General features: G+C 38.0%; 3 protein-coding genes across 3 annotated transcripts; all 3 read left to right on the forward strand.

Moving 5' to 3' along the window:
- Positions 1 to 18839: 18839 nt before the first annotated feature.
- LOC140854676 (uncharacterized) lies at positions 18840 to 21683 on the forward strand. The gene is made up of 3 exons (XM_073250652.1): positions 18840 to 19019; positions 19598 to 20188; positions 20402 to 21683. Exons 2-3 carry the CDS (start codon positions 19611 to 19613, stop codon positions 21387 to 21389), a joined length of 1566 nt encoding a protein of 521 aa, XP_073106753.1. The 5' UTR covers positions 18840 to 19019; positions 19598 to 19610; the 3' UTR covers positions 21390 to 21683.
- A 972-nt stretch (positions 21684 to 22655) lies between these two features.
- On the forward strand, positions 22656 to 23240 carry LOC105037735 (uncharacterized). The gene has a single exon (XM_010913365.3). The coding sequence runs from the start codon at positions 22656 to 22658 to the stop codon at positions 23238 to 23240; it is 585 nt and encodes a 194-aa protein (XP_010911667.2).
- A 137-nt stretch (positions 23241 to 23377) lies between these two features.
- Positions 23378 to 24376, forward strand: LOC140857560 (albumin-2-like). The gene has a single exon (XM_073256739.1). It carries the CDS (start codon positions 23378 to 23380, stop codon positions 24374 to 24376), a length of 999 nt encoding a protein of 332 aa, XP_073112840.1.
- Positions 24377 to 24411: the final 35 nt, after the last annotated feature.

Raw genomic sequence — 24411 nt, forward strand, 5'->3', positions numbered from 1 at the left:
ATTCGACCTATCCGGTCGTCGGGTACCATTGCTAGATGATCATTTCGATTGGTATAAAAATTTATTTCTATGCTACCGATTTAGGTTTGGACCTATAAGGTCATACACATTAGAGTTCATGATCCGATCGGATGGTTGTTCAATGATTAAGAATCGTTCTAGGGTTAAATGATCAATACGATTGACATTTAACCTAGTACAAGTGTTGCAGGAGGATCGATTAGCAATTTGATTGCTAATTGGCTTAATTTGATTAAGCCAATGGGTTAAGATTAAGTCTAATTAAATATAATTTAATTAGATTTAGTTTGGGCTTGATTGGATCAAGTCCAATTGGTTTATTGGATAAGCCAATTGCAAGAAAAAACTAGTCCTAGTTCAATTAGGATTGGATCAACCTAATTTCTAATTTGATTAAAAAATTAAATAAGATTTAAATCTAATTTAATCTGATTAAATTAGATTTTTAATTGGGTTAAGACCTATTTTAATTGGGTTGATCTAATTTTGGTTTGATTTGGTTTGAGAAACCAAATGAAAACAAGTCATGAGTTAGAATCCTAGTAAGACTAGGATTCCACCTTGCGCCACATAAGTCCCCCCACACCCTCTCTCTTATTCCATGTCAATTCCCTCTTATTTTGTGTGACAAAAGCCCTCTCCCACGTCCACAAAATGTTTCCTCTCTTCTTTCTTACATGAAAGGTGGTTTGGATCAAATCAAAGAGGAATAAGTTTGGATTTCGAATTTTATGAGATAGAGTTTTAAAAATTCAAAACTCTTTCAATTTTGTACCAAATTTATCCAAATTTTTTTTGAAATTTTTGTGACATTTAGGGTACACATTGTGTACCTTTTTCTGATGATCCATGCACAAAAATAAGGAGGAGGTGCTCAAGAGTTGGGCGCCCCTTATCTTGCCATGTTTGGATAAGCCTTGATTAGGTATTTGACCTAGACAAGGACTCTATCATATCTCTCTCTATAAAATGAGTTTCTTCATAAAATTTTTGAAGAAGATAGAGATTTGAGATACCTTTGGGCCATCCAAAAATCAGAGAGAAAGATCTTTGGGTCATGGAGATATAATAGATACAAGATAAGATGTTTAGAGAAAGAAACGAGAAGAAGAAGAGGATCTTCTTCTAAGGTTGTTTGTTTTCATCTCTTTCCTTCCTCCATCTTGAGTTTTCTGATAGCATCTCAGATCTGAAATTTCTCCTCTTACTTCTTATCTTTGGAAGAGCCTAAATTAAGATGAAGGAGGCACCTGATCAACCATCAAAGAAAGATCAGCATAGTACTAGCATACTGTGCTGATTTCCTGAAGTAGGACTTCTGATCGAGATTCGTGGGCTCGTGTGGACGACACCTAGAGATCGAACGTGTGTGCGGCTTGCAATATCATCCTTAAGTCTGGATCAGCGAGGTTAGAACGTCTAACTTGCAAGGTAATAGATCTGATCTATTGTTTAATACATACATTAGATGTAGTATAGAAACATGTTGATATGATCAATATGTAGTTCATGCTCTATATATTTTAATTTCTGATTTCATGCTATGTAATAATCATGTAATAGAATCTTAGATCTAGAAATTCTCTAGTTTTAGAAAGTAAATTTTGATTTATTTTAATCTTTCACTGCATGATCTTGAAAAAGTTTCAAGATCTAACCCTGAAACTCTAGATCTAGTTCCTTCAATTAGTATCAGAGCCTAGGTTCTTCATTATATGATTATTTATACATGCTTAGATTATTTTTTAGATTAGATCTAATTTATAATATGATTATTAAATCTAAAATTAAAATTTTAGATCAATCACGAACTGCAAGGTTGTCCTGCTGTAAGGCTTACCCCTTACAGTGCAAAGATTGTCCTAGTTCATGTAGATCTGTCTTTAATCATAAATTTGTTAGATATGATCTAGATTAAATTTATGATTTATTAGATTTAAAAAATGTTTAAATCTGAAATAAAATCTCTTTATTAATAATTTTTGTGCAAAAAAATTGTTTAAAGTTAAAATTATTTCAATTACATGAACCTGTTTAGATTAGATCTAAAGTAGTTTCATGTTTATTTCACTTGCATCTTGATTATGAATCAAACATGCAATATGGTTGGTAGAATCATATTGTAAAATTATTTTATAAATATGAAAATTATTTTTTGAAAAGCCGAATCCAACCCTCAGCCCAAAACTTAATTAAGAATTAAGAAGTTATTTTAATTAGGTTCTAGGATTGTGTATTGAAGAACCTAAGACACAAACCATAACACATTGGGTTAATGGGTTAGTGAAAATTAGGTCCATTAATTGGGTTAGACCTATGGTTAGATTAAAGATGGACTTAATTGGAGAATTGACTAAATCTAATCAATTGTTGTCTTAGATTAGGTCAAGGATTTTCTAGATCAATTACAATAGTTGTAGTTGATCAAGTCCATATCTTTAATAAGAACCAAATGGACTTGATTCTTGGCTAAGCGGTCTAGCACGAACTGTTAGGTTGATCTAATCGAAACTAATTAAACCAGTTGGTATCTAAGGTAAACCAGACTGATGGTTTTTAATTGGGAGCTCGCTTACCTGTCCATTTCTGATGGTGTCTAAGGCAAGCTTTGGCCGATCCTCCCACTGATCGAACTTACCTGACCTCTTGGTGAAATTAAGTTTTGATCAGATCACTTGACTATTCGAGCTGACCCATGTCAGCTAGGTAAATCAGTGTGACTGATTTAGGTGCTCCTAGATCAGCCCTTTTAATGGTCTCCCTTAAACTGACTTGGTGAAACCAGTGGGAGGATCATGATACGCTGGTTCATCTGACCTCATCCTCTAAATCATTTAAATCTTCTAAAATTATTAGGTTCTTAAAATGATAAAGTTATGGAGATAACTGAGTCATAGCCTCCCATTAAGGTGTTTGATAATGAGTCCATTAACTCAATAATCATTGCAGACCCAAAGGCCTGGTGATTGTTGACTAATGGAATTATCACTCATCATATGACGATTTGGAAGGCTCTCTTTAATGGTGGTTAGGTGAGCCAACCAAAGTTGGACTTAATCATTCGTTGGTTAGATGCACCAAGTATGGTCATGTTAATGGTTGGACCTAACCGGATCCTTACAGTGGAGGCCAAAGCCTACTGATTAGGTTTCTGGGGCAAAATTAAAATTACTAAAAATTATTTAGAGAAATAATTAGTTATGAACCTACCTTTAGATGTACATGGATTGGCCAACCAAAGTTGGGCTTGTGTGTAGTCTAAGTAGATTCTAGTACCCACTAAGGAATTAGGATAATTTCTCGAATTGGAGATAGAAGCTACCAATTCGAATAAAATAGTGGAAGAAACCTTTTGATTAAAGTCCAAATCTTTAGGTTTAATGAATCAATTACTAATTAGGTTATGTTTTCTTTTGTGCAGATATGGCCACTTTCCTATCGCTCCGATCATTGTTGGACAATAATAAGTTGGTGGGATCCAACTTTAGTAGCTGGTACCGAAAGTTGAAGATAGTCCTGGAGCATGAATGGATCCTATATGTGATAATGGATTCTGCACCTGAGAAACCAGCTGCCAATGCACGTGGAACAGTCAGAGATACTTACCAGAAGTGGCTCAGTGACCGGACCACGGTGCGCTGTATCATGCTGGCTGCCATAAGTGACGAGTTTAGTCGCAGATTCGAGATGGCTCAGCCAAAGGACATGCTTCAAGTGTTGGAGGATGCTTTTGGCACACCTGATGATGTGGATAGGCACAAGACTAGTTGTGCCATCTTCAACACCAAAATACGGGATGGTGCCTCTATCACTGATCATGTATTGTACATGATCGAGCTGATGGAACGATTGAGCAAGCTCGGCTTTTTCTTGCATGAGCAGCTTGAGAAAGATGCAATACTGAACTCGCTGTCCAAGTCTTATCTTCCGTTCCTCACTCATTATAGAATGACAAAGCCTGAAGTAAACTACCATGGGTTACTGGGGTTGCTTCAGAACTTTGAGAAGGATCACCAACTCCACAAGGAGTCGGTGAACTTAGTGGGAGGTTCGTCTTCTGGTTCTCGATCCTTTAAGAAAGAAAAGAAGAACAAGAAGAAGAAAGTGAAGAAGGTACAAGTTCAGGCTGGGACATTTGTGCAGGGCCAGACTAAAAAGATCAAACCCGATAAGAGTCAAGTTGAATGCTTCTTTTGCAAGAAGTGGGGGCACTGAAAGAGGAACTGTCCCCAGTACATTGCCTCCCTGGATCCGAACAGGCAGAGAAAGCAGCAAGTTGTTGCTGGACAAGATATTTATATGATAACTCCTTGCAATTTCTCTATTTGTGATATAACTGACTGGGTATTTGATACCGATAGCCCTTACCATATTTGTAATTCGTTACAGGGGTTGCAGGTTAGTAGGAGATTCGAGCAAGGTGAAAGATTTCTGAATGCTGGAGATGGAAGACCAGTTCCAGTTCTAGCATTAGGAATCTTGAAACTTGTATTTGAATCCCATATCGTTGTTCTTAATGATTGTCATTTCTGTTTCAATTTCTTTTTAAATATCATTTCTATAGGCCTTCTGGCCAAAAATGATTATGAAATTTCAATAAAGAAACAAATTTGTAATGTCATTGAGAATGATGTTACTATTTTTTGTGGACAGTTGAACAATGGTGTGTATATGTTATCACAACCTGTTAATGTAGTCTATTCAACTGGCAAGCACCCTAGATTAGATAGTGTGTCAGATATCTACTTATGGCACTGTAGGCTAGGTCATATAAACAAGAACAGAATAAACAAGTTGACTCAAGAGAGAATCTTCGAAGTCAGTGATTGTGAATCACTTCCAACCTGTGAGTCCTGTCTTGTTGATAAAATGACCAAGTCACCTTTTACTGGAAAAGGTGAGAGAGCTACTGAGCTCTTGAGCCTAGTACATACTGATGTATGCGGGCCCATGAGCACAAGTGCTAGAGGTGGATATTTCTACTTCATAACTTTCACGGATGACCTATCCAGATATGGATATGTCTATCTGATGAAACATAAGTCGGATTCATTTGAAATGTTCAAACGATTCTGAAGTAAAGTAGAAAAATAAACTGAAAAGAGTATTAAAACTCTTTGATCTGACCGAGGAGGAGAATATCTTTCTAGTGAGTTTCTCACATATCTAGGAGAGAATGAGATTCTCTCCCAATGGACTTCTCCAGAAACACCGCAGCATAATGGTGTGTCTGAAAGGAGGAATCGGACTCTGTTAGACATGGTCCGATCCATGATGGATTTTGCTAGCTTGCCCATATCCTTCTGGAGATATGCACTCGAATCGGTCTGTTATCTATTAAATAGGGTTCCAAGTAAGTCTGTAATTAAGACTCCATATGAGATATGGATAGGGCGTAAGCCAGCACTTTCACACCTTAGGATCTGGGGGTGCCCGGCCTATGTCAAACGATTAGTCACAGACAAACTTGGACCTAGGTCTGACAAATGCACATTCATTAGGTACCCCAAAGAGATGAAAGGATATTTTTTTCTACCGTGCTGATGAACAAAAGGTGTTTGTCAGCCTTAAGGCAATCTTTTTAGAAAAGGAGTTCCTTGGTGAAGGAACCATTGCCTCTAAGGTTGAACTTGATGAAGTTCAACAGGTAGAAGGACCGACACCAATAGCTGAACCTGAGTCAGATTTGATTGGATCAGATCTGGAGCTCAATGTACTTGCACCATTAAGGCGATCCGGTAGAGTACCGCATCATCCGGACAGATACTACGATTTCTTGGTCCGGAATGGTGATCCCATCGAACTCGATGAGAATGATGAGGATCTGATTACCTATATGTATGCAATGCAGAGATTTGATTCTGAGAAATGGCTTGAAGCCATGAAATTCGAAATGGAGTCCATGAAGGTCAATGATGTATGGACATTGGTTGACCCACATGAAGGGGTTAAACCCATTGGGTGTAAATGGGTCTTCAAAAGGAAGAGGGGCACCGACGGAAAGGTGGAGATCTATAAAGCCCGTCTGGTTGCTAAGAGATATCGCTAATATTATGGTTTTGACTATGACGAGATATTTTCTCCTGTGGCAATGCTCAAATCCATTCGGATAATGCTTGCAACAGCTGTCCATCTGGATTATGAGATCTGACAGATGGATGTAAAGACAGCCTTCCTGAATGGAGAGCTGATCGAAGAGGTGTATATGATACAACCTAAGGGGTTTACATCTACAGATGAGTCCAAGGTGTGCAAGCTTCAGAGATCCATTTATGGATTGAAGCAAGCTTTTCGGAGTTGGAACATGCATTTTGATAAGGTGATCAAAACGTATGGCTTCATTAAGAATGGAGAAGAGCTCTGCATCTATAAATGAGCAAATGATCCAGTTGTAGTATTCTTTATCTTGTATGTGGATGATATTCTCTTAATCGGGAATGACATCCCTGCACTACAGGGAATAAAAGTTTGGTTGTCATCACAGTTCTCCATGAAAGACTTGGATGAAGCATCCTACATCCTAGGGATGAAGATCTATAGGGATAGATCTAAAAAAATACTTGGGTTATCCCAGTCTACATACATAGATACTGTGCTGAAGAGATTTAGCATAGAGAATTCTAAGAAGGACTATCTACCGATTGGCCATGGAATTTCTCTCTCTAAGAAGGATTGGCTGACAAATCCTGAAGAGAGAGAGTGTATGAGTAGAGTTTCATATGCTTCGATCGTGGGATCTATCATGTATGCCATGACATGTACAAGATCAAATATGGCATACTCACTAGGAGTAGTGAGTAGATACCAATCTGATCCTGGAGAAAACCACTGAAAAGTGGTTAAAGCCATCTTTAAGTATTTGAGAAATACTAAGGACCAATGATTGGTTTATGGCGAGTCAGATCTGAAACTTGTGGGGTTCACAGACTTCAGCTTTCAATCTAACCATGATGACAGCAGAAGTGTGTCGGGTTATATCTTTACTCTGAATGGTGGAGCTATCTGCTAGAAGAGTTCCAGCAGCATACTGTGGCAGACTCTGTTTGTGAAGCGGAGTATATCGCAGCATCGGATGCCGCAAAAGAAGCTGTGTGGCTGAGAAAATTCATCAACGAGCTCGGAGTAGCACCCTCCCTCGATGGTCCAGTCCTGCTCTACTGTGACAGCACTGGTGCCATAGCTCAGGCGAAGGAATCCAAAGCACACCAGCGGATGAAGCACATCTTGCGCCGCTTCCATCTGGTCTGGAAGATCATGGATCGAGGTGACGTCGACCTTCAGAAGATCGACGGAAAGGAGAACCTGGCCGACCCCTTCACTAAAGCCCTGGCGATAAAGGAGTTTGACAACCACAAGTCGAAGATGGGTCTTAGATACTATGCCGAGTGACTTTAGGACAAGTGGGAGTTGTTGGGAAATGTGTCCCAAAAGCCAATCGTCAAGCTGTTGACGGTTGAGCAACCAAGTATTGTGATTGACTTGTTAATAAATAAAATATATTTTTGGTATTTTCATCATAAGTCTTCATCTTCTAATGAACTCCGTTGTTATGATGAAGTCCTTAGGGCTATTTAAGTTCGATAAAGAGAAGATTTATCGATTAGTCCTTAAAACTGTTCACGACCAAATGATAAGCTGTTAATAAGGACGACAGCTTCTATCGAGCATAGGTCGCTGTAGGCCATATGGGTTGGTTGTCCTCTTAACCAAAGAATGTGGAGACACTAGTATGGCATATAGGTGAGATATAAAGATACATCATCATTGAACATGACCAACTCCAGAATATTCTGCCGTCGAGAATGTCTCTGATGGGATATAAGTATAAGTGTTCCTTAGACCTGAGATCGCCTCAGTGACTTACAAGCAACTCACTGTGCTTTGATACTGGACTAACTGAATTTTTAATTCAGAGACGGAAGGCTTTTGGGCACAGTCAAGTACTTGCGAAGTCAGAGTGTGATCGAGATGGGATTGACCACTCCAAGAGTTGGAGAAGAATGAGTCGCTGTATTTCAATTTAGCAAAACCTTGGCCAGGGTAATCCATCAGATGGATTTGATATTTTGAAATACAATGTGGACAACCTGATCAGAGTTGATAGCTGAACTCTGAGATGTCTTATGATCATTTTGGTCAAGAAGATGAATTATATAGAAACTATATCTGCATGGGTTCTAAGGATGTTGTTCTACACATTCGACCTATCCGGTCGTCGGGTATCATTGCTAGATGGTTACTTCGATTGGTACAAAAATTTATTTCTATGCTACCGGCTTAGGTTTGAACCTATAAGGTCAAACACATTAGAGTTCATGATCCGATCGGATGGTTGATCAATGATTAAGAATCGTTCTAGGATTAAATGATCAATACGATTGACATTTAACCTAGTACAAGTGTTACAGGAGAATCGATTAGTAATTTGATTGCTAATTGGCTTAATTTGATTAAGCCAATGGGTTGAGATTAAATCTAATTAAATATGATTTAATTAGATTTGATTTGGGCTTGATTGGATCAAGTCCAATTAGTTTATTGGATAAGCCAATTGCAAGAAAAAACTAGTCCTAGTTCAATTAAGATTGGATCAACCTAATTTTTAATTTGATTAGAAAATTAAATCAGATTTAAATCTAATTTAATCTGATTAAATTAGGTTCTTAATTGGGTTATGACCTATTTTAATTGGATTGATCTAATTTTGGTTTGATTTGATTTGAGAAATCAAATTAAAATAAGTCATGAGTTAGAATCCCAATAAGACTAAGATTCCACCTTACGCCACATAAGCCCCCCACGTCCTCTCTCTTATTCCACGCCAATCCTCTCTTATTTTGTGTGACAAAATCCCTCTCTCAGATCTCTCTCATGTCCACAAAAGGTTTTCTCTCTTTTTTCTTACATGGAAGGTGGTTTGGATCAAATCAAAGAGGAATAAGTTTGGATTTCGAATTCTATGAGATAGAGTTTTAGAAATCCAAAACTCTTTCAATTTTGCACCAAATTTATCCAATTTTTTTTTAGAATTTTTATGGCTTTTAGGGTATATATTGTGCACCCTTTTCTAGTGATCCATGCATGAATATAAGGAGGAAGTGTTCAAGAGTTGGGCACCCCTTATCTTGCCATGTTTGGATAAGCCTTGACTAGGTATTTGACCTAGACAAGGACTCTATCATATCTTTCTCTATAAAATGAGTTTCTTAATGAAACTTTTGGAGGAGATAGAGATTTGAGATACCTTTGGGTCATCCAAAAATCAGAGAGAAAGACCTTTGGGTCATGGAGATATAATAGACACAAGATAGGGTGTTTAGAGAGAGAAACGAGAAGAAGAAGAGGGTCTTCTTCTATGGTTGTTTGTTTTCATCTCTTTCCTTCCTCCATCTTGAGTTTTCTGAGAGCATCTCAGATCTGAAACTCCTCCTCCTACTTCTCATCTTTGGAAGAGCCTAAATCAAGAAGAAGGAGGCACCTGATCAACCATCAAAGAAGGATCAGTGCAGTACTAGCATACTGTGCTGATTTCCTGAAGCAGAACTTCTGATCGAGATTCGTGGGCTCGTGTGGATGACTCCTAGAGGCCGGATGCGTGTGCGGCTTGCAACATCATCCTTAAACCCGGATCAGCGAGGTTAGAACATCTAACTTGCAAGGTAATAGATCTGATCTATTGTTTAATACATACATTAGATGTAGTATAGAAACATGTTGATATGATCAACATGTAGTTCATGCTCTATATATTTTAATTTCTGATTTAATGCTATGTAATAATCATGTAATAGGATTTTAGATCTAGGGATTCTCTGATTTTAGAAAATAAATTTTGATTTATTTTAATCTTCCGCTGCATGATCTTGAAAAAATTTCAAGATCTAACCCTGAAACCCTAGATCTGGTTCCTTCACAATCTTCTTTCTGTAGACTCTTCTGCTGGACAGTTGCACCAATCACTGCTTCAGGTTTCTCTGGAGAATCTGTAGTTTTCAAATCCTCAAAAGCACTATCTTCTCTGTGGAATTGATCCGACTTATTGCTTTTTATGTATTTATAATTTTTTTAAAAAGTTAGATTTGAACTGATAATCACGGTATCCTATGACAATATCGCATAATATCAATGAGAAGGCCAGCTATCGGACCTTCGAGAAGATCACCACATGTCGGCTCTGTGATGGGCTACACCACCTCAGACAGTCCACCATTGAGTTCTTCAGTTCTGAGTTACTATCAAACTGAAAGTCTTTCACGGATCACTAGATACGGGGGGATGTTTGGGAGGCCCTCTGTGACCAGTGTAGCAGTGAGGACTACTCTGACAGACGACAGCGAGCCCGATAGAATTATTCCATCCAGCAGGATCCGATCAAGCAACCGACGGCTTTGTTGGCACACGTCATTGCAAATAGATTGGTAAAAATTCTAAACTTATATTAATCTCATTTTTAGTTGATTATATATTAGTTTTTATTAATTTAAATTTTTTATTTATTGTAGACACAACAGTTGGGTCATGTACTATGGTAGCTGCAGTTTGGGAGGCCACGCACTGATCTAGGAGGACTGATGATTATTTAAATTCTAAGTCTAGATGGATCACAATAAAATAAAATATTATTTATTAAATTTTTATATATACTGATATATATAATAACACTAATGAATTTCTAAATTGTGTAGGAGAATTACGTGGAATAAGTTGTAGCACAGCATAGTGAGGACCCATCCTCTGAGTCCCTCCTTGACCTCGAGGGATGGCTCAGGACGATCGAAGCGATTACTAGAAATCGGGTCATAGGATTCGGACATAGCTTCGATCCTCCAGCAGCTTGCTGATCTTTGATGTCCTTCTTTCATACCTCTATGACCTAGACGTAGGGCGATGCACATGTCGAAGAGGTCGTGCAGAGGCTTCTTTGCCAGCGACCTCAAAGCTTCCAAGATGCCGTCCGTAATATGGTGGTTGAGATTCTCCGAGATCCATATCTACGTGATCAGTTGAGCTTGTTGTCATAGCTATCATAGCAGATAAGTCAAGTAGTATTAATAAATTTTTTTACTTGCTTTAATTTTTTATATTTAGAAGCTTCACATAGTTAGGCTTAAGTCGGAGGAAGGAGATATGGGGGTCAAAAGTCAATCTTCCAATCCGATGGATGGGATGAAGATATAGATACATCCGCATCATCGAATGAGACATATAGGAACAATCCATTCGAGAATCGAAGGAGTATATCAAAATATATCCCTCCATATCGATTTAGGTTTGAGGCGGGAGGAAGGGGTACTAGGGGGTCGAACTTCAATCTAACTATTTGATGGATGGGTCAAAGATGTCTATAGCTTTGTATCATCGAATAAAATATGTAGAAATAATTTATTCGAGAATTGAAGGAGTATATCGAAATATATCCATGAATGCCAGTTTAAGCTTCAAACAAGAGGAAGAAAGTATCTAGAGGGTCAAAATTCAACTTAATCATCCGATGGAGTACAGGCTGGAGGTGTCTATAGCTCCGTATCATTGTATGAAATATGTAAGAATAATCTATTTAAAAATTAGAGTAATATATTAAAATATATCCTTCTATAAAGGATTAGACTTGAGACGTATTAATTATAATAGTTTTATAGTTTCAATTAATTTAGTTTTAAAGTTATTAATAATATTTTATTTTTTTTATTACAGAATATTGAAATATTTGACTCTCATCCATCTGTTGCTGTAGAGGACGCACCGAAGCAGGAGTAGGAGGAAGAGGACGATCTCTATTGATTTTTTTTAGTTTTGATATATTATATTTGAAATTTGAGCAGTATTATTGGTAAAATTTAATTTTAATTTAATATATAATATTAATTTTTTATTTATGATGGTCATAGTTAATTGTTAGTTAGTATAATATCTGTAAATATAATTACTTGTTAATTAAATTATAATATATTTTAATAAATATAATCGCTAAAAATATTTTTTTAAAAAATATACGATTATTACGATAACTTTAGCAATGAAAAATACCATCACTAAAGGTATAATTTCTTAATTTTGAATCTCGAAAAAATTTTTAGCAATAGACTACTGTCACTAAATCCCATCTCTAATAACCTAATTAGCGATGGCTCTGTTGCCATCGCCAATAAGCTTCTTAAGGGCCAGAGTTTTTCTCAACGGCTTATTAGCGATGGCTGTAATATTATTAGCGATGGCAACAGAGCCGTTGCTAATAACTTTTTTTCTTGTAGTGGGAGGAGAAGGGGATGGAAAAGAAGGGAAGGGGGAGGAGGTGTTGCTAGTGAGAAGGGGTGGAGATGCATGGAGGGAGAGAGCTCATGAGTGAGCTTGGAGGAGGATGAGGAGGAAAAATAGATGAGGAAGAAAGGAGAGGTAGTTATCAGCAAGGACTGGGAGGAGATAGAGGGAACCATCGTGGTGGCAGAGGGCTCACAGGCAAACTTGAAGGATGGAGAGGAGGAGAAGTAAATGAGGACGAAGAAAGAGTTGTTGATGAGAAATGGGTGGAGGTGAAGGAAGCTACTATCGAGGGGAGGGCTCATAGATGAGCATGTAGGAGGAGAATAATAAGGAGGAGAAAGGAGTGAAGAGAAAGGAGTTGATGGGGAAGGAGGAGGAAGGAGAAACGTCGGTGACGGAGGAGTAGTCGAAAACGTGGAAGGAGATGGAAATAATAATAGTTTAGTTACTTTTATAAAATAACGATATCATGTGATGGCCATATGATATCATTTCTTTAACAGCGATAAATGGTAGGATCATTTTAGAATATCTTTAAAATTTGAAGGACTAGTTTGATATTTTTAAAAGTTAAGAAGATATAGATAAAATTAGGCTAAAATTAAGAAAGTATTTCTATAATTTATCTAGAAAAAAGAAAAGATGATGGGGCACATTTAGATTTCATTGAGTTAATAAAAAGAAGTTACATGGAGAAAGAGTTCATCAAAAAAGAGTAAAATATGTACACAAAAAAGAAAAAGAGATAAAATATAATGGGAGCCCACTTGATAGCAGAATCAAAGATATGACATTATAGAAGTCAAGTTTTTAATAAGAATTTTTTTGTTAGGCTAATGAAAAATATCACGATAGCTGCAATTATCTCAATATATATGCTTAACCATTATTTCATTGATTTAGTCATATCACAACATAGGATCTTATTTAAAAGACTAGCTAGAAGATATTATTTGAATTTCTTGATTCTGATAAATATTCAAAATATTTTCAATTAATAACTGATAAAAGACTAAATACACATCTATACAAATCCTCATATACTCCTTAGTTTAAGTCTTGACATCTCTGCCACGCTGAGGGTCCAAATCTATGCTAATCTAATGGTAAATGCCATGATCGGTTGGTAGCTAAGCCTAATTAACTCATGCTACGATATTTCGTAGTTTATATAGACTATGGATTGGATCGGCTCTGATATCATTTGTCATAATCTATGATCTCAACTAAAAAATATTATTTAAATTTTTTAATTCTATATAAATATATAAGATATTTCTAACAAATAATTAATGATGCACATGCGCGCGCGCACACACACAGATATATATATATATGGTACTTATAAATCAACTATATTTATTGTAGGTTAATTTTATCTTCTTCTTTTTTTTCTTTTTTTTTTCTTTTTTTTTCCTTTTTTTTTTTTATAAAACTGCACGTGTTTCTTGATGCTGTGCTGATGCCCCTCCATATCCAAGAGGAATCTCAAATAATGGGGGTGTGGTGTCTATGTCACATCTTCGTCTCCTTCTCGATGCCTCTGGATATCCAAGAGGAATCTAGATAATGGGGGTGTGGTGTCTATGTCACGTCTTCGCCTCCTTCTCCCCAATAGAAATCTCAACGGTGAGGGTGTAGTTTTCTACAAACATTTAATGCCACATCTTTGCCATCTTCTTCCCATCACAGAGAATACTGCTCCTACGTTCGCATTCTTGGTGCAATGCTCGTCTAAGATATCATTTATCTGTCGCGACACCTGGTGAAGGATGGACTCACAATTTTAATATATAAGAATAATTTAATTAAGAATATATGTTATAATTTTTTTTAATATATATAGATTATGAGATAGATCGATTTTGGTATCATTTGTTATAATTTATAATTTTATTTTAAAAAATTAATAAAAAATATTATTTAAATTTTTTGATTCTATATAAATATATAAGGTATTTTAATGAATAACTAATTTAAAATTAGATATACATCTATGTGAGTCCCTGTAAATTCAATGTATTTGTTGTTGCTAATTCCATCTAATAATTTTTTTATTATTTTATAAAACTATACATGGTTATTGATGCTATGCGGACACCTCTAGAAATCCAAAAGGAATCTTAAGAATGGGGGTGTAGTTTCTGTGTCACATCTTCGTCTCCTTTCCCGTAGAAATCTCAATAATGTTGGTGTGGTTTTTTATAAACATTTAATGCCACATCTTCACCTTCTTCCCACCAAAGAGAATACCGTTAGCACGTACAAGCCCCTACTTTCAGATTCTTGGTGCAATCAATGCCCGTCAAGACGACCTTTATCTGTCGTGACACTCGACGGAGGTTGGATTCAAAATTCTAAAGCATAGATATAATTTAATTAAAAATTTATACTGTAATACCTCCTAATCTATATAGATTATAAACTAAATTGATTCAAAAATTATTCATCACAATTTATAATTTTATCTAAATAAAATTAGTTTAAAATATTATTTAAATTTTTTGATTCTATATAAATATATAAAATATTTTTAATAAATAATTAATGTAAAATTAGATATGCATCTATACAAATTTTTATAAATTTATCATATTTATTGTAGCCTAATTTTATCTAATAACTTTTTTATATTTTTAGAAAACTGTTTATGTTTTTTGATGCCGTGCGGACGTCTCTAGAAATTCAAAAGGAATCCCAATAATAGGGGTGTGATTTCTGTGTCCGTATCCTTCTCAACAGAAATCTCAAGGAGCATATAAATTTCTACAATTAGATCTCTGCCTTCTTCCCATCGAAAAGAATGCTGTTGCTTTTACCAAAAAAAGGAATACTGTTAGCACACGCATATGTGCACTTACGTTAGTATTGTTGGTGCGGTCAATGCTCGTCAAGTCGGTCTTTATCTGTCGTGATACACGATGGAGGTTGGATTCAATGCTCGTCAAGTCGGTCTCTATCTGTCATGATACACGATGGAGGTTGGATTCAATGCTCGTCAAGTCGGTCTCTATCTGTCATGATACACGATGGAGGTTGGATTCAAAATTCTAATGGGAAAATTTTAGGAGGACAGGACTTTTTTGGCATGCGTACGCGTATCTGTGCCATAGCTCCCTCGGGAGAAATTATTGCATGTCCGAGTGCAAGTGAATCAGGGCAAATGCTGAAATATATGTACGGTGAATAGAACGCAATCGAAAATTGATGAAACACAAGAGATAGCGTGACGTGTTATCTACTGTGAGATTTAATATGGTCCAATTTCATATGGTGCATATAATTCGGAGGCCTCCACAGAGCTCGAAGACTGGTGTAAAAATTACTGGGGCCAGGACCAAGCGACAACGCCAAATCCCACGGTAGATAACGCGCCACATAACTCTCGTGTCTGTCTCTTCTCTCTCCGCTGTCTCCCCTGATCTCCCCTCGTCTCTCTGCCCAAAAGCCGCATCCACCACCCGTTCAGGGTTTTTTTAATATTTTTTTTATTTCATATTTCTAAAATCACTCTCTCCTCCAACTTATTTCCAAAACCATCATCTACCACGAAATCGCCGGTTCATTTTGGCGCTGAGATAGCTGAGGGAGGAGAAACCATCGATTGCACCGACGATTTCAAAAATCAACCGATGATTTCTCTTCGAGAGGGAGGGGGGAGGATTTAAGGGTTGGCGGGCGATAGCTCGGGGCCGATGGTGGGGTGGGATGGGTGGGGGAGATGGGGGGCGGCGGAGGTTGCGGGAGGTGGGGGTATACGGTCTGAGACGACATGGGTGGTGGGAGGTGTTGGAGGGTGGAGCGCAGTCGGGGGAGGGCAGGAGGGGTTGCGAGGAGTGGGCGTGCCTGATCGGGGGCGACGCAGGGGCCGAGGGTCGGGGGGGTGAGGCGGGTCGGTCGAGAGGGTGAGAGGAAGGGAAGGGAGTAAACAAGGGGAAAAAAGAAAAAGAAAAAGAAGAAATATATATATATATATATATTTATAATAAAATATTTAAATAATAATAAATTTAAATAAAAATAATAAATATTTATTTATTTATATTTTTAAAATATTTGTAGTGAGTCGGATGGCTTTTTGAAAAAAAAATATTTTTTATATTTTATTTATTTATTTATATTTTTTTATTAATAAATAATTTTTAAAAAAATAATTGTAAAAAATATTTTTTAAAAAATATATTTTAGTTATTTATTTATATTTATTTTTTATTTTATTTTTTTAATTTTTTTCTTCTCCTTCGAGCACGCACTGCCATCCCCTTGGCGCATATTAAAAAATTGACTTAGAACCATGGTTGTCGCTTTATTTTGACGACGTCAAATTATTATTAATCAAATAATAATAATCTATTATTAATCAAATTGATGGTTTGATACCGTTCTATTTTCAGATATAGAAGTCAAGATGTGTAAGATTTTTTTAGATGGATGTTCGGGAGTCAAATGGTTTCAGATTTCTATGAAATTTAAAACCCCACTTACAAGGAAAGCAAAAAATCTATACAAAAAATTTAAAAATTTTTTAAAGTCTTTAAAAATAGAAATCGTAGTTTTTATGAGGACTGTGCAAGGTACCTATTTATAAATTTTGATGCAGATAGTCAAGACGTGTAATGTCTTCCAGATGAGTTTGTGGGAGTCAAATGGTTTCAAATTCCTATAAAATTTAAAATCTCACTTACCAGTCAAATCAAGAACCTACACAAAAAAATTAAGAATATTTTGAAGTTTTTGAAAATAGAAATCATAATTTTTTTGAAGACTACGCAGGGTACCTGCTTACAGATTTTGATGCATGAAAAAAAAATACGACAGTAACTTAATTATAAAAGCTATGTCGTATCTTTAAAATCTAAAAAAAAATAAAAATATAAAGTATTTGTTGTGAATATAATATTTTTAAAATGGATATAATGTGAATACAATATTTCCATTCAAAGTATCAGATTTTCAGGTCTTACATTTTTTTTTCTCAAGCTACCAACAGAAAAAATGGTTGCCATTGGTTCAGATACTTTAAGAAAAAGTCGGAGATGCCTCGACGGCTATACCAACAAGAGAAACTTATAATCTGATCCAATTATCTCACCTTTTATCAGAAAAATGTTTGCTTTAGCTGCAACTAAGAGGGGCATTGGTATAGAACCAAAAAATAATATTGAAGCAGTATCAAACCAGCAATTTGATTAATAATAAGTTATTATAATTTGATTAATAATAATTTGACGTCATCAAGGTACAATGGCAACCATGGTTCTGAATCAACTTTCTAATTTACGTCAAGAGGGTGACGGTGTGTGCTCGGCGTGGAGCTGCGGGAGGAGAAGAAAGAAATCGAAAAGAATAAAATAAAGAATATAAATAAATAAAATATTTTTTAAATTATTATTTAAAGATTATTTTTTAAATTATTTTTAAAAAAATTATTTATTAATAAAAATATAAATAAATAAATAAAATATAAAAAAATATTTTTTCAAAAAGTCGTCATTTGAAAGGTCGACTCATTGCAAATTTATCACTAAATAAAATTAATATTTTTATTAATCATACAATAATATTTTTTATTAATAAAATAATAATATTTAATTACTAATTATCCAATCTAATGTAATTCAGATTATTTTTTAAAATTAAAATTTTGTTAATATTTAAAATTTATTTTAAAATTAATATTTTCTTATTTTTAAACATTAATATCTTCTTATTATTTAAAAATTTATTTTAAAAATTAATATTATTTTTTTATTATTAAAAAGATTAAAATTATTTTTTTAATTGAAATTTTCTTAGAATTTTAAATTTTATTTTAAAATTAATATTTTTTATTTTTAAAATTAATTTTTTTTCTTTTTTTTTTCCTTTCGTTCCTCCCTTCCTTCCCTCCTAAACCCCCGACCGACCCGCCTCTACGCCCGGCCCCCCATGCCGCTCGTGTCGCCTCTGGTTGCACACCCCCATCCTGCGCAACCCCCTCCGCCTTCCTCAGGCCGCACATCCCCCTCCCCGATACTCTGTGCTATCCATGCCGTCTCCGATCGTGTATCCTCACCCCCCACAACCCCTGCCACCCCCATCTCTTCTGCTCGTGCCACCCCCTGCCGACCCCCAAACCCCACCTCCTCCCCCTTCGTCTGCCCCTACCAAAAAAAAAAAATGAAAAGAAATCCTCGATTGAGCCAGCAGTCTCTGAAATCGTTGGTGCAGCCGGTGATTTTTTCTCCTTCGGGCATCCCAGTGTTAAGGTGTTCGTGAATCGGTGATTTCGAGATGGGTGGTAGTTTTGAAAAAAAATTGAGGGAGGGGATAGTTTTGAAAATATGAAATAAAAAAATATTAAAAAAAAATCCGTTTATACGTGAGGAGGAATACAAGAAGTCCTTTTCGAGGGGGCCCAATTTGTAGACATTTTTTTGTGGATTTTTCTGTACCTTTCGAATATCTCATTTATTTCACACATTTATTCCACCGCAGAGGACCACTTTCTCGATCTGTCTCCTCCTCCACACGTTTTGCACATTTCCCTCTGTATGCTTGCTGATATGCCGACCCTCGAAAATCTTGTCTCGCGACGTCCATGTGGTTTGTGTGGATAAGGCTTAACCACTATATATACCCCCCTCGTCCCTCAGGTTCCCTCATCTTGTCAAGACAAGTCTCAGTCTACCGATTCTATCCTAGAGGCCCCTCCTTTCATTGATCATCAAAGTTTGTTGGGTTTTATTCGGATTAAGGTGGTGTAGTTTTATGTTTTTGTCTCGTGTTGATGTTAGTTTTAAGCTCCTGTGTTGACTCTGGGTTGAAGTTTTATCATGTTACATAATTGGATATGCAAGATCATAGCATGGTTTTAGTATGATGTTTGGCCCAACACTAGGTGCAATATCTTATATATGGTGATATGCAATTCTAGTGCAAGAGTCTGTTCTGGTATTAGTTAATTTATGTCCTTAATTATCAATAAGGGCTTTCTGGGAACATGCGCTCAGCCTGTGTTTAGGTTTTCGTTGTGCTGGATAGTAAGTTCTAAAAATCTCTTAATCTCTAGATGGATTTGCAATTATGTTTGTTTTGCTTTCGTGTTATCCCAGCAATATGAATGATTAATTCCAAGAAAAAATATGCAGCGCAGGTACGTACCTATAGCTATTTGTGTCTTAAACTGACCTTGTATGAGTTTGCCATGATCAGTAATAACACTCGGATTTTTGGTGATCGATGTTTGCTGCCATGCATGAATAATGAGCGCATTTCCATTGATTAAACTGAAAAGAAATGTTGGCAATAATAGCACGTTTAAATTAATTTATAGGGGAGAAAAGAAAATGTCGATCCCGCCGAATTCACCATGGAGAGGATGTGCAGCAAACTTCCCCCAACCTGTCGATGAAGACGACGAGCGTGCAGCTCAATTTTTGGTAGAAACTGTTTACGACTTCAATTGCCGTCTTGCAACTCCCCCTCTGCCTGACATCGAGTACAGAAGCAGCAGCAGAGAAGAAGACATCGTCCGCCATGTCTTTCGCTGGGATCTTACCCCCTATCAGGAGGTCTTTCAGAATGGATTCCAAGCAAGGCGTCAAGAAGACACTCCGGACGAGGTCTATTACAATCTGGATCACTACATCCATCATGGCGGTAGGCCTCTTGATTCCAGGCGGCCCGCCACCCATGCCTTCGTTAGCACCACGCTTAGCAGCACTTGGCATCCTAGCCTCCAGCCCGGGGATCCACCGAGAGAAGTATATCGATATGAGATATATGCTCCCGGTGGCATTTGGGTTGCGGAGACTCTTGGTGATCGTTATGGATTCAGTTCCCAAGAGGAGGTCACCTTTGTTGCTGGCATCGCCCCCCAATACATTCGGTCTGCCCAACTCTTCAGGCTTACACGTGACGGGAGGTGACCCCACACATCAGATCGAACTTCAATATTTCTTCGTGTATCCAATCTAATTTAATTGACTACAGGATTTTTTTCTTTTTTTTTGTTTAGATAAGTTTAAATATATATATATATATATATATATATATATATATATATATATATATATATATATTGCTAAGTGAAAATTGAGACCTTGCGTTACGACACTGGTTTGTGCGATGCATGCAGGTTTACAAGAGCGGCGAGAGTAGATAACAGAATTAGAGTAAATGGGTACTTCAATCCGCAATCGCATCCATCAAGGTTGCTCAACATTCGGAGGCCAATATTTGATTACCAGGCTGAAAATGGTACGAGGGCGAATCTAATCATCAGCATTTACCGACCTCAGGCTCCGCGAGAGAAACGAGAGGTGTCCATCGACTCTGATGGCCCCACCGATTGGTATGCTGGCGACGTGGCTGACTTTGAGAGCTACATAAATGCTGCATTCCGTTCGTCTCATAAAAATGAAGCCTATATATTCATGAAGAACGAGTATGTGCTAATGAACTATGCTCCGGGCACGACAGACGACAGGGTGGTGAATGGACCGCTTCTTATCTGCGATGGGTATCCATCCCTCACAGACACAGCCTTTGGAGAACATGGAATAGACTGTGCCTTTGGGTCTCATTATGGGGATGAAGCGTTCATCTTCTCTGCGAATCTCTGTGCGCAGATAAACTACGCACCGGGCACCACAGATGACAAGATAATCAAAGGCCCGATGACCATCGCTGCGATGTTTCCCTTCTTCAAAGGGACGGTGTTTGAAAGCGGCGTAGACGCCGCGTTTGAGGCAACGACAAGATATGAAGCTTACCTCTTCAAAGGCAACCAGTATGCTCTTATAAACTACGGTTCTGATCCCCATCTCATCGCCATCCGTCTCATCACTCAAGGGTTTGCTAGTTTGAAAGGCACCATCTTTGAAAGTGGAATCGAAGCAGCGTTTGCTTCGCACAGGACTGATGAGGCGTATCTATTCAAAGGAGATTCCTATGCACTCATCAACTTTGCTCCCGGCACCACAGATGACTACATCATTGGTGGCGTGAAGAAAATCCTTCCCAATTGGCCCTCTTTACGTAGCATCTTGCCTCGCAAAAATCGTGGTCTTGATGTTCATCATCACACTAAACCTGATCCCGACCGTGACCACGATGAACTTTAAAGAGTGAACCTTACATGCCCAAGTATATATGCATGGTACGCTTCGAATAAGAGTTTGGCTCGGTTTGGTATTTTCTCTAGTTTGTCTTTCAGTCTTTGGTTGGAATAATTAAGGGTGTAGTGGGGATTGGGTTATCTTATGTTCTCCTCCTCGAACCACCTTATCCTATAGTTAGTAGCTTATGCTAGAGGTGCTTCGGATTATTTTATCTTTGGATGAATGTTGTGTTCACTGTTGCCATACTATTATTGTTCGTATATTATCATAATAAATAATTGTGGTATGCCTGTGGTCTATGGAGAATTTCATTTGATGCTTACATCAATATTGTGCACATAAGGAAGCCTCTTACATTTTCTTAGGGAATCATAACATCGTACGTATTGCTCTCTGCTATTTGAATGGCTTAACTGAGTGGCCCAACATCACTGTTGAAGCTCAAAACGCTAATCTAATGGTGGGCCCAATAACCAGGAATTCATGTAGATGTAGTAGGTGCCCCGAAAAGGTTGGGCCTCCTCAACGGTTAACGGACGAGTCCAATGGATCCTCCCCGTCGAATTAGCACCTAGCCCGCTGCATTGGTACTCCCCATGGCACCCACCACTCCTGCAAAAAAGGCACATTACATTGTTGTTAGTCAAGTTGCAATTCAATGACCGGCCAAGGCCGTACACATCAATTGCCAATAGATCAAGATCGCATTAATAGGTCGGACAATTTTCATTTTCGGTTTTTCTCTCTCAATGGAAGGTAAGCACATTTTGAAAATTTGCATGATTCTGAGAGATTCTGTAAAGAAAAAGGGGGGGGGTTGGAGCCTGCTAACGTTTCTGAGATTCTGGTCTTAATTAGTTTATGTTCTGATTTATTAATAGGGGCTTTCTGGGAACATGCGCTCAGCCTGTGTTAAGGTTTTCGTTGTGCTGGCTAGTAATTTCTGATGATCTCTTAACCTCTAGATGGATTTGCCATTATGTTTGTTTTTGCTTTCGTGTTATCCTAGTAATTTGAATGATTAATTCCTAGAAAAAAATATGCAGTGCAGGTACCTATATAGCTATTTGTGTCTTAATTAAACTGATCACCTTGTATGAGTTTTGCCATGCATGATCCGTATAATAACACTCGGGTATTTTTGAGGATCGATGTTTGTTGCCATGCATGCATGAATAATGAGCGCATTTTCATTGATTCAACTGAAAAGGATTGATGTCGGCAATGATATATATCACGTTTAGATCAATTTACAGGTGAGAGAAGAAAATGTCGATCACGCCAAATTCACTATGGAGAGGATGTGCAGCAAACTTCCCTCAACCTGTCAATGAAACCGACGAGCGTGCAGCTCAATTTTTGGTAGAAACTGTTTACTACTTTAACTGCCGTATTGCGTATCCCCCTCTGCCTGACATCGAGTACAGAAGCAGCAGCGGAGAAGAAGACATCGTCCGCCATGTCTTTCGCTGGGATGTTACCCCCTATCAGCAGGTCTTTGAGAATGGATTCCAAGCAAGGCGTCAACAAGGCACTCCCGACGAGGTCTATTACGATCTGGATCGCTACGTCCATCATGGCGGTAGGCCTCTTGATTCCACGCGGCCCGCAAACTATGCCTTCGTTAGCACCACGCTTAGCAGCGCTTGGCATCCCAGCCTCCAGCCCGGGGATCCACCGAGAGAAGTATATCGATATGAGATATTTGCTCCCGGCGGCATTTGGGTGGCCGAGACTCTTGGTGATCGTTACCGATACCCTTCCCAAGACGAGGTCTGCTTTGTTGCTGGCATCGCCCCTCAGTACATTCGCTCTGCCCAACTCTTCAGGCTTACAGTTGACGGGAGGTCGTGACCCCACGCATGCGATAATATTATTTCTTCGTATCCATTTTAATTGACTACGTACAAATTGTTTTCTTAATTTAGATAAGTTTAATATATTGGTGAGACAAGCAAAGTGATCAAAATTGAGACTGGGCTTCCTGTGCGATGCATGCATGCAGGTTTACAAGAGCGGCGAGAGTGGATAACACAATAAAAGTAAATGGGCGCTTCAATCCACAATCGCATCCATCGAGGTTGCTCAACATTCGGAGGCCAGTGTTTGATTACCGGGCTGAAAATGGTACGGCGGCGAATCTAGTCATTAACGTCTACCGACCTCAGCGAGACAAACGAGAGGCGTCCACCGACCCTAACTCCGCCGAGTGGTACGCTGGCAAAGTGGCTGACTTTAAGAGCTACATCAATGCTGCATTCCGTTCGTCTCGTCAAAGTGAAGCCTATCTATTCATGAAGAACGAGTACGTGCGAGTGAACTATGCTCCAGGTACGACAGGCGACTGGGTGGTGAATGGACCGCTTCTTATCTGCAATGGGTTTCCAACCCTCACGGACGCAGCATTTGCAGAATATGGAATAGACTGTGCTTTTGGGTCACATGATGGGTCTGAAGCGTTCGTCTTCTCTATGAATCTCTGTGCACAGATAAGCTACACACCGGGCACCACCAATGACAAGATAAGCAAAGGCCCGATGACCATCGCTGCGATGTTCCCCTTCTTCAAAAGGACGGTGTTCGAAAGCGGCGTAGACGCCGCGTTTGAGTCAACGACAAGTTATGAAGCTTACCTCTTCAAAGGCAACCAGTATGCTCTCATAAACTACGGTTCTGATTCCCACCTCATCGCCATCCGTCTCATCACTCAAGGCTTTCCTAGTTTGAAAAACACCATCTTTGAAAGTGGAATCGATGCAGCGTTTGCTTCGCACAGGTATAATGAGGCGTACCTATTCAAAGGAGATTCCTACGCCCTCATCAACTTTGCTCCCGCCACCACAGATGACTACATCATTGGTGGCGTGAAGAAAATCAGTTCCCATTGGCCCTCTTTGCGTAGCATCTTGCCTCGCAAAAATCGTGGTCTTGACGTTCATGATCACACTATTCCTGATGCTCGCTCACACCGTGACCACGATGAACTTTAAAGAGTCAGTCTTACATGCCTAGGTATGCACGGTAC

The sequence above is a fragment of the Elaeis guineensis genome, chromosome 1 (assembly GCF_000442705.2).
Source record: "Elaeis guineensis isolate ETL-2024a chromosome 1, EG11, whole genome shotgun sequence".
Classification (NCBI taxonomy): Eukaryota; Viridiplantae; Streptophyta; class Magnoliopsida; order Arecales; family Arecaceae; genus Elaeis; species Elaeis guineensis.

What these genes read in the sequence shown, in the direction of transcription:
- LOC140857560 (XM_073256739.1), top strand. Translation starts at nt 23,378, where the DNA reads ATGCATGCATGCAGGTTTACAAGAGCGGCGAGAGTGGATAACACAATA.
- LOC140854676 (XM_073250652.1), top strand. Translation starts at nt 19,611, where the DNA reads ATGTCGATCCCGCCGAATTCACCATGGAGAGGATGTGCAGCAAACTTC. An exon ending in AGGCTTACACGTGACGGGAG is followed by an intron (nt 20,189 to 20,401) that starts GTGACCCCACAC and finishes CGATGCATGCAG; the next exon opens with GTTTACAAGAGCGGCGAGAG.
- LOC105037735 (XM_010913365.3), top strand. Translation starts at nt 22,656, where the DNA reads ATGTCGATCACGCCAAATTCACTATGGAGAGGATGTGCAGCAAACTTC.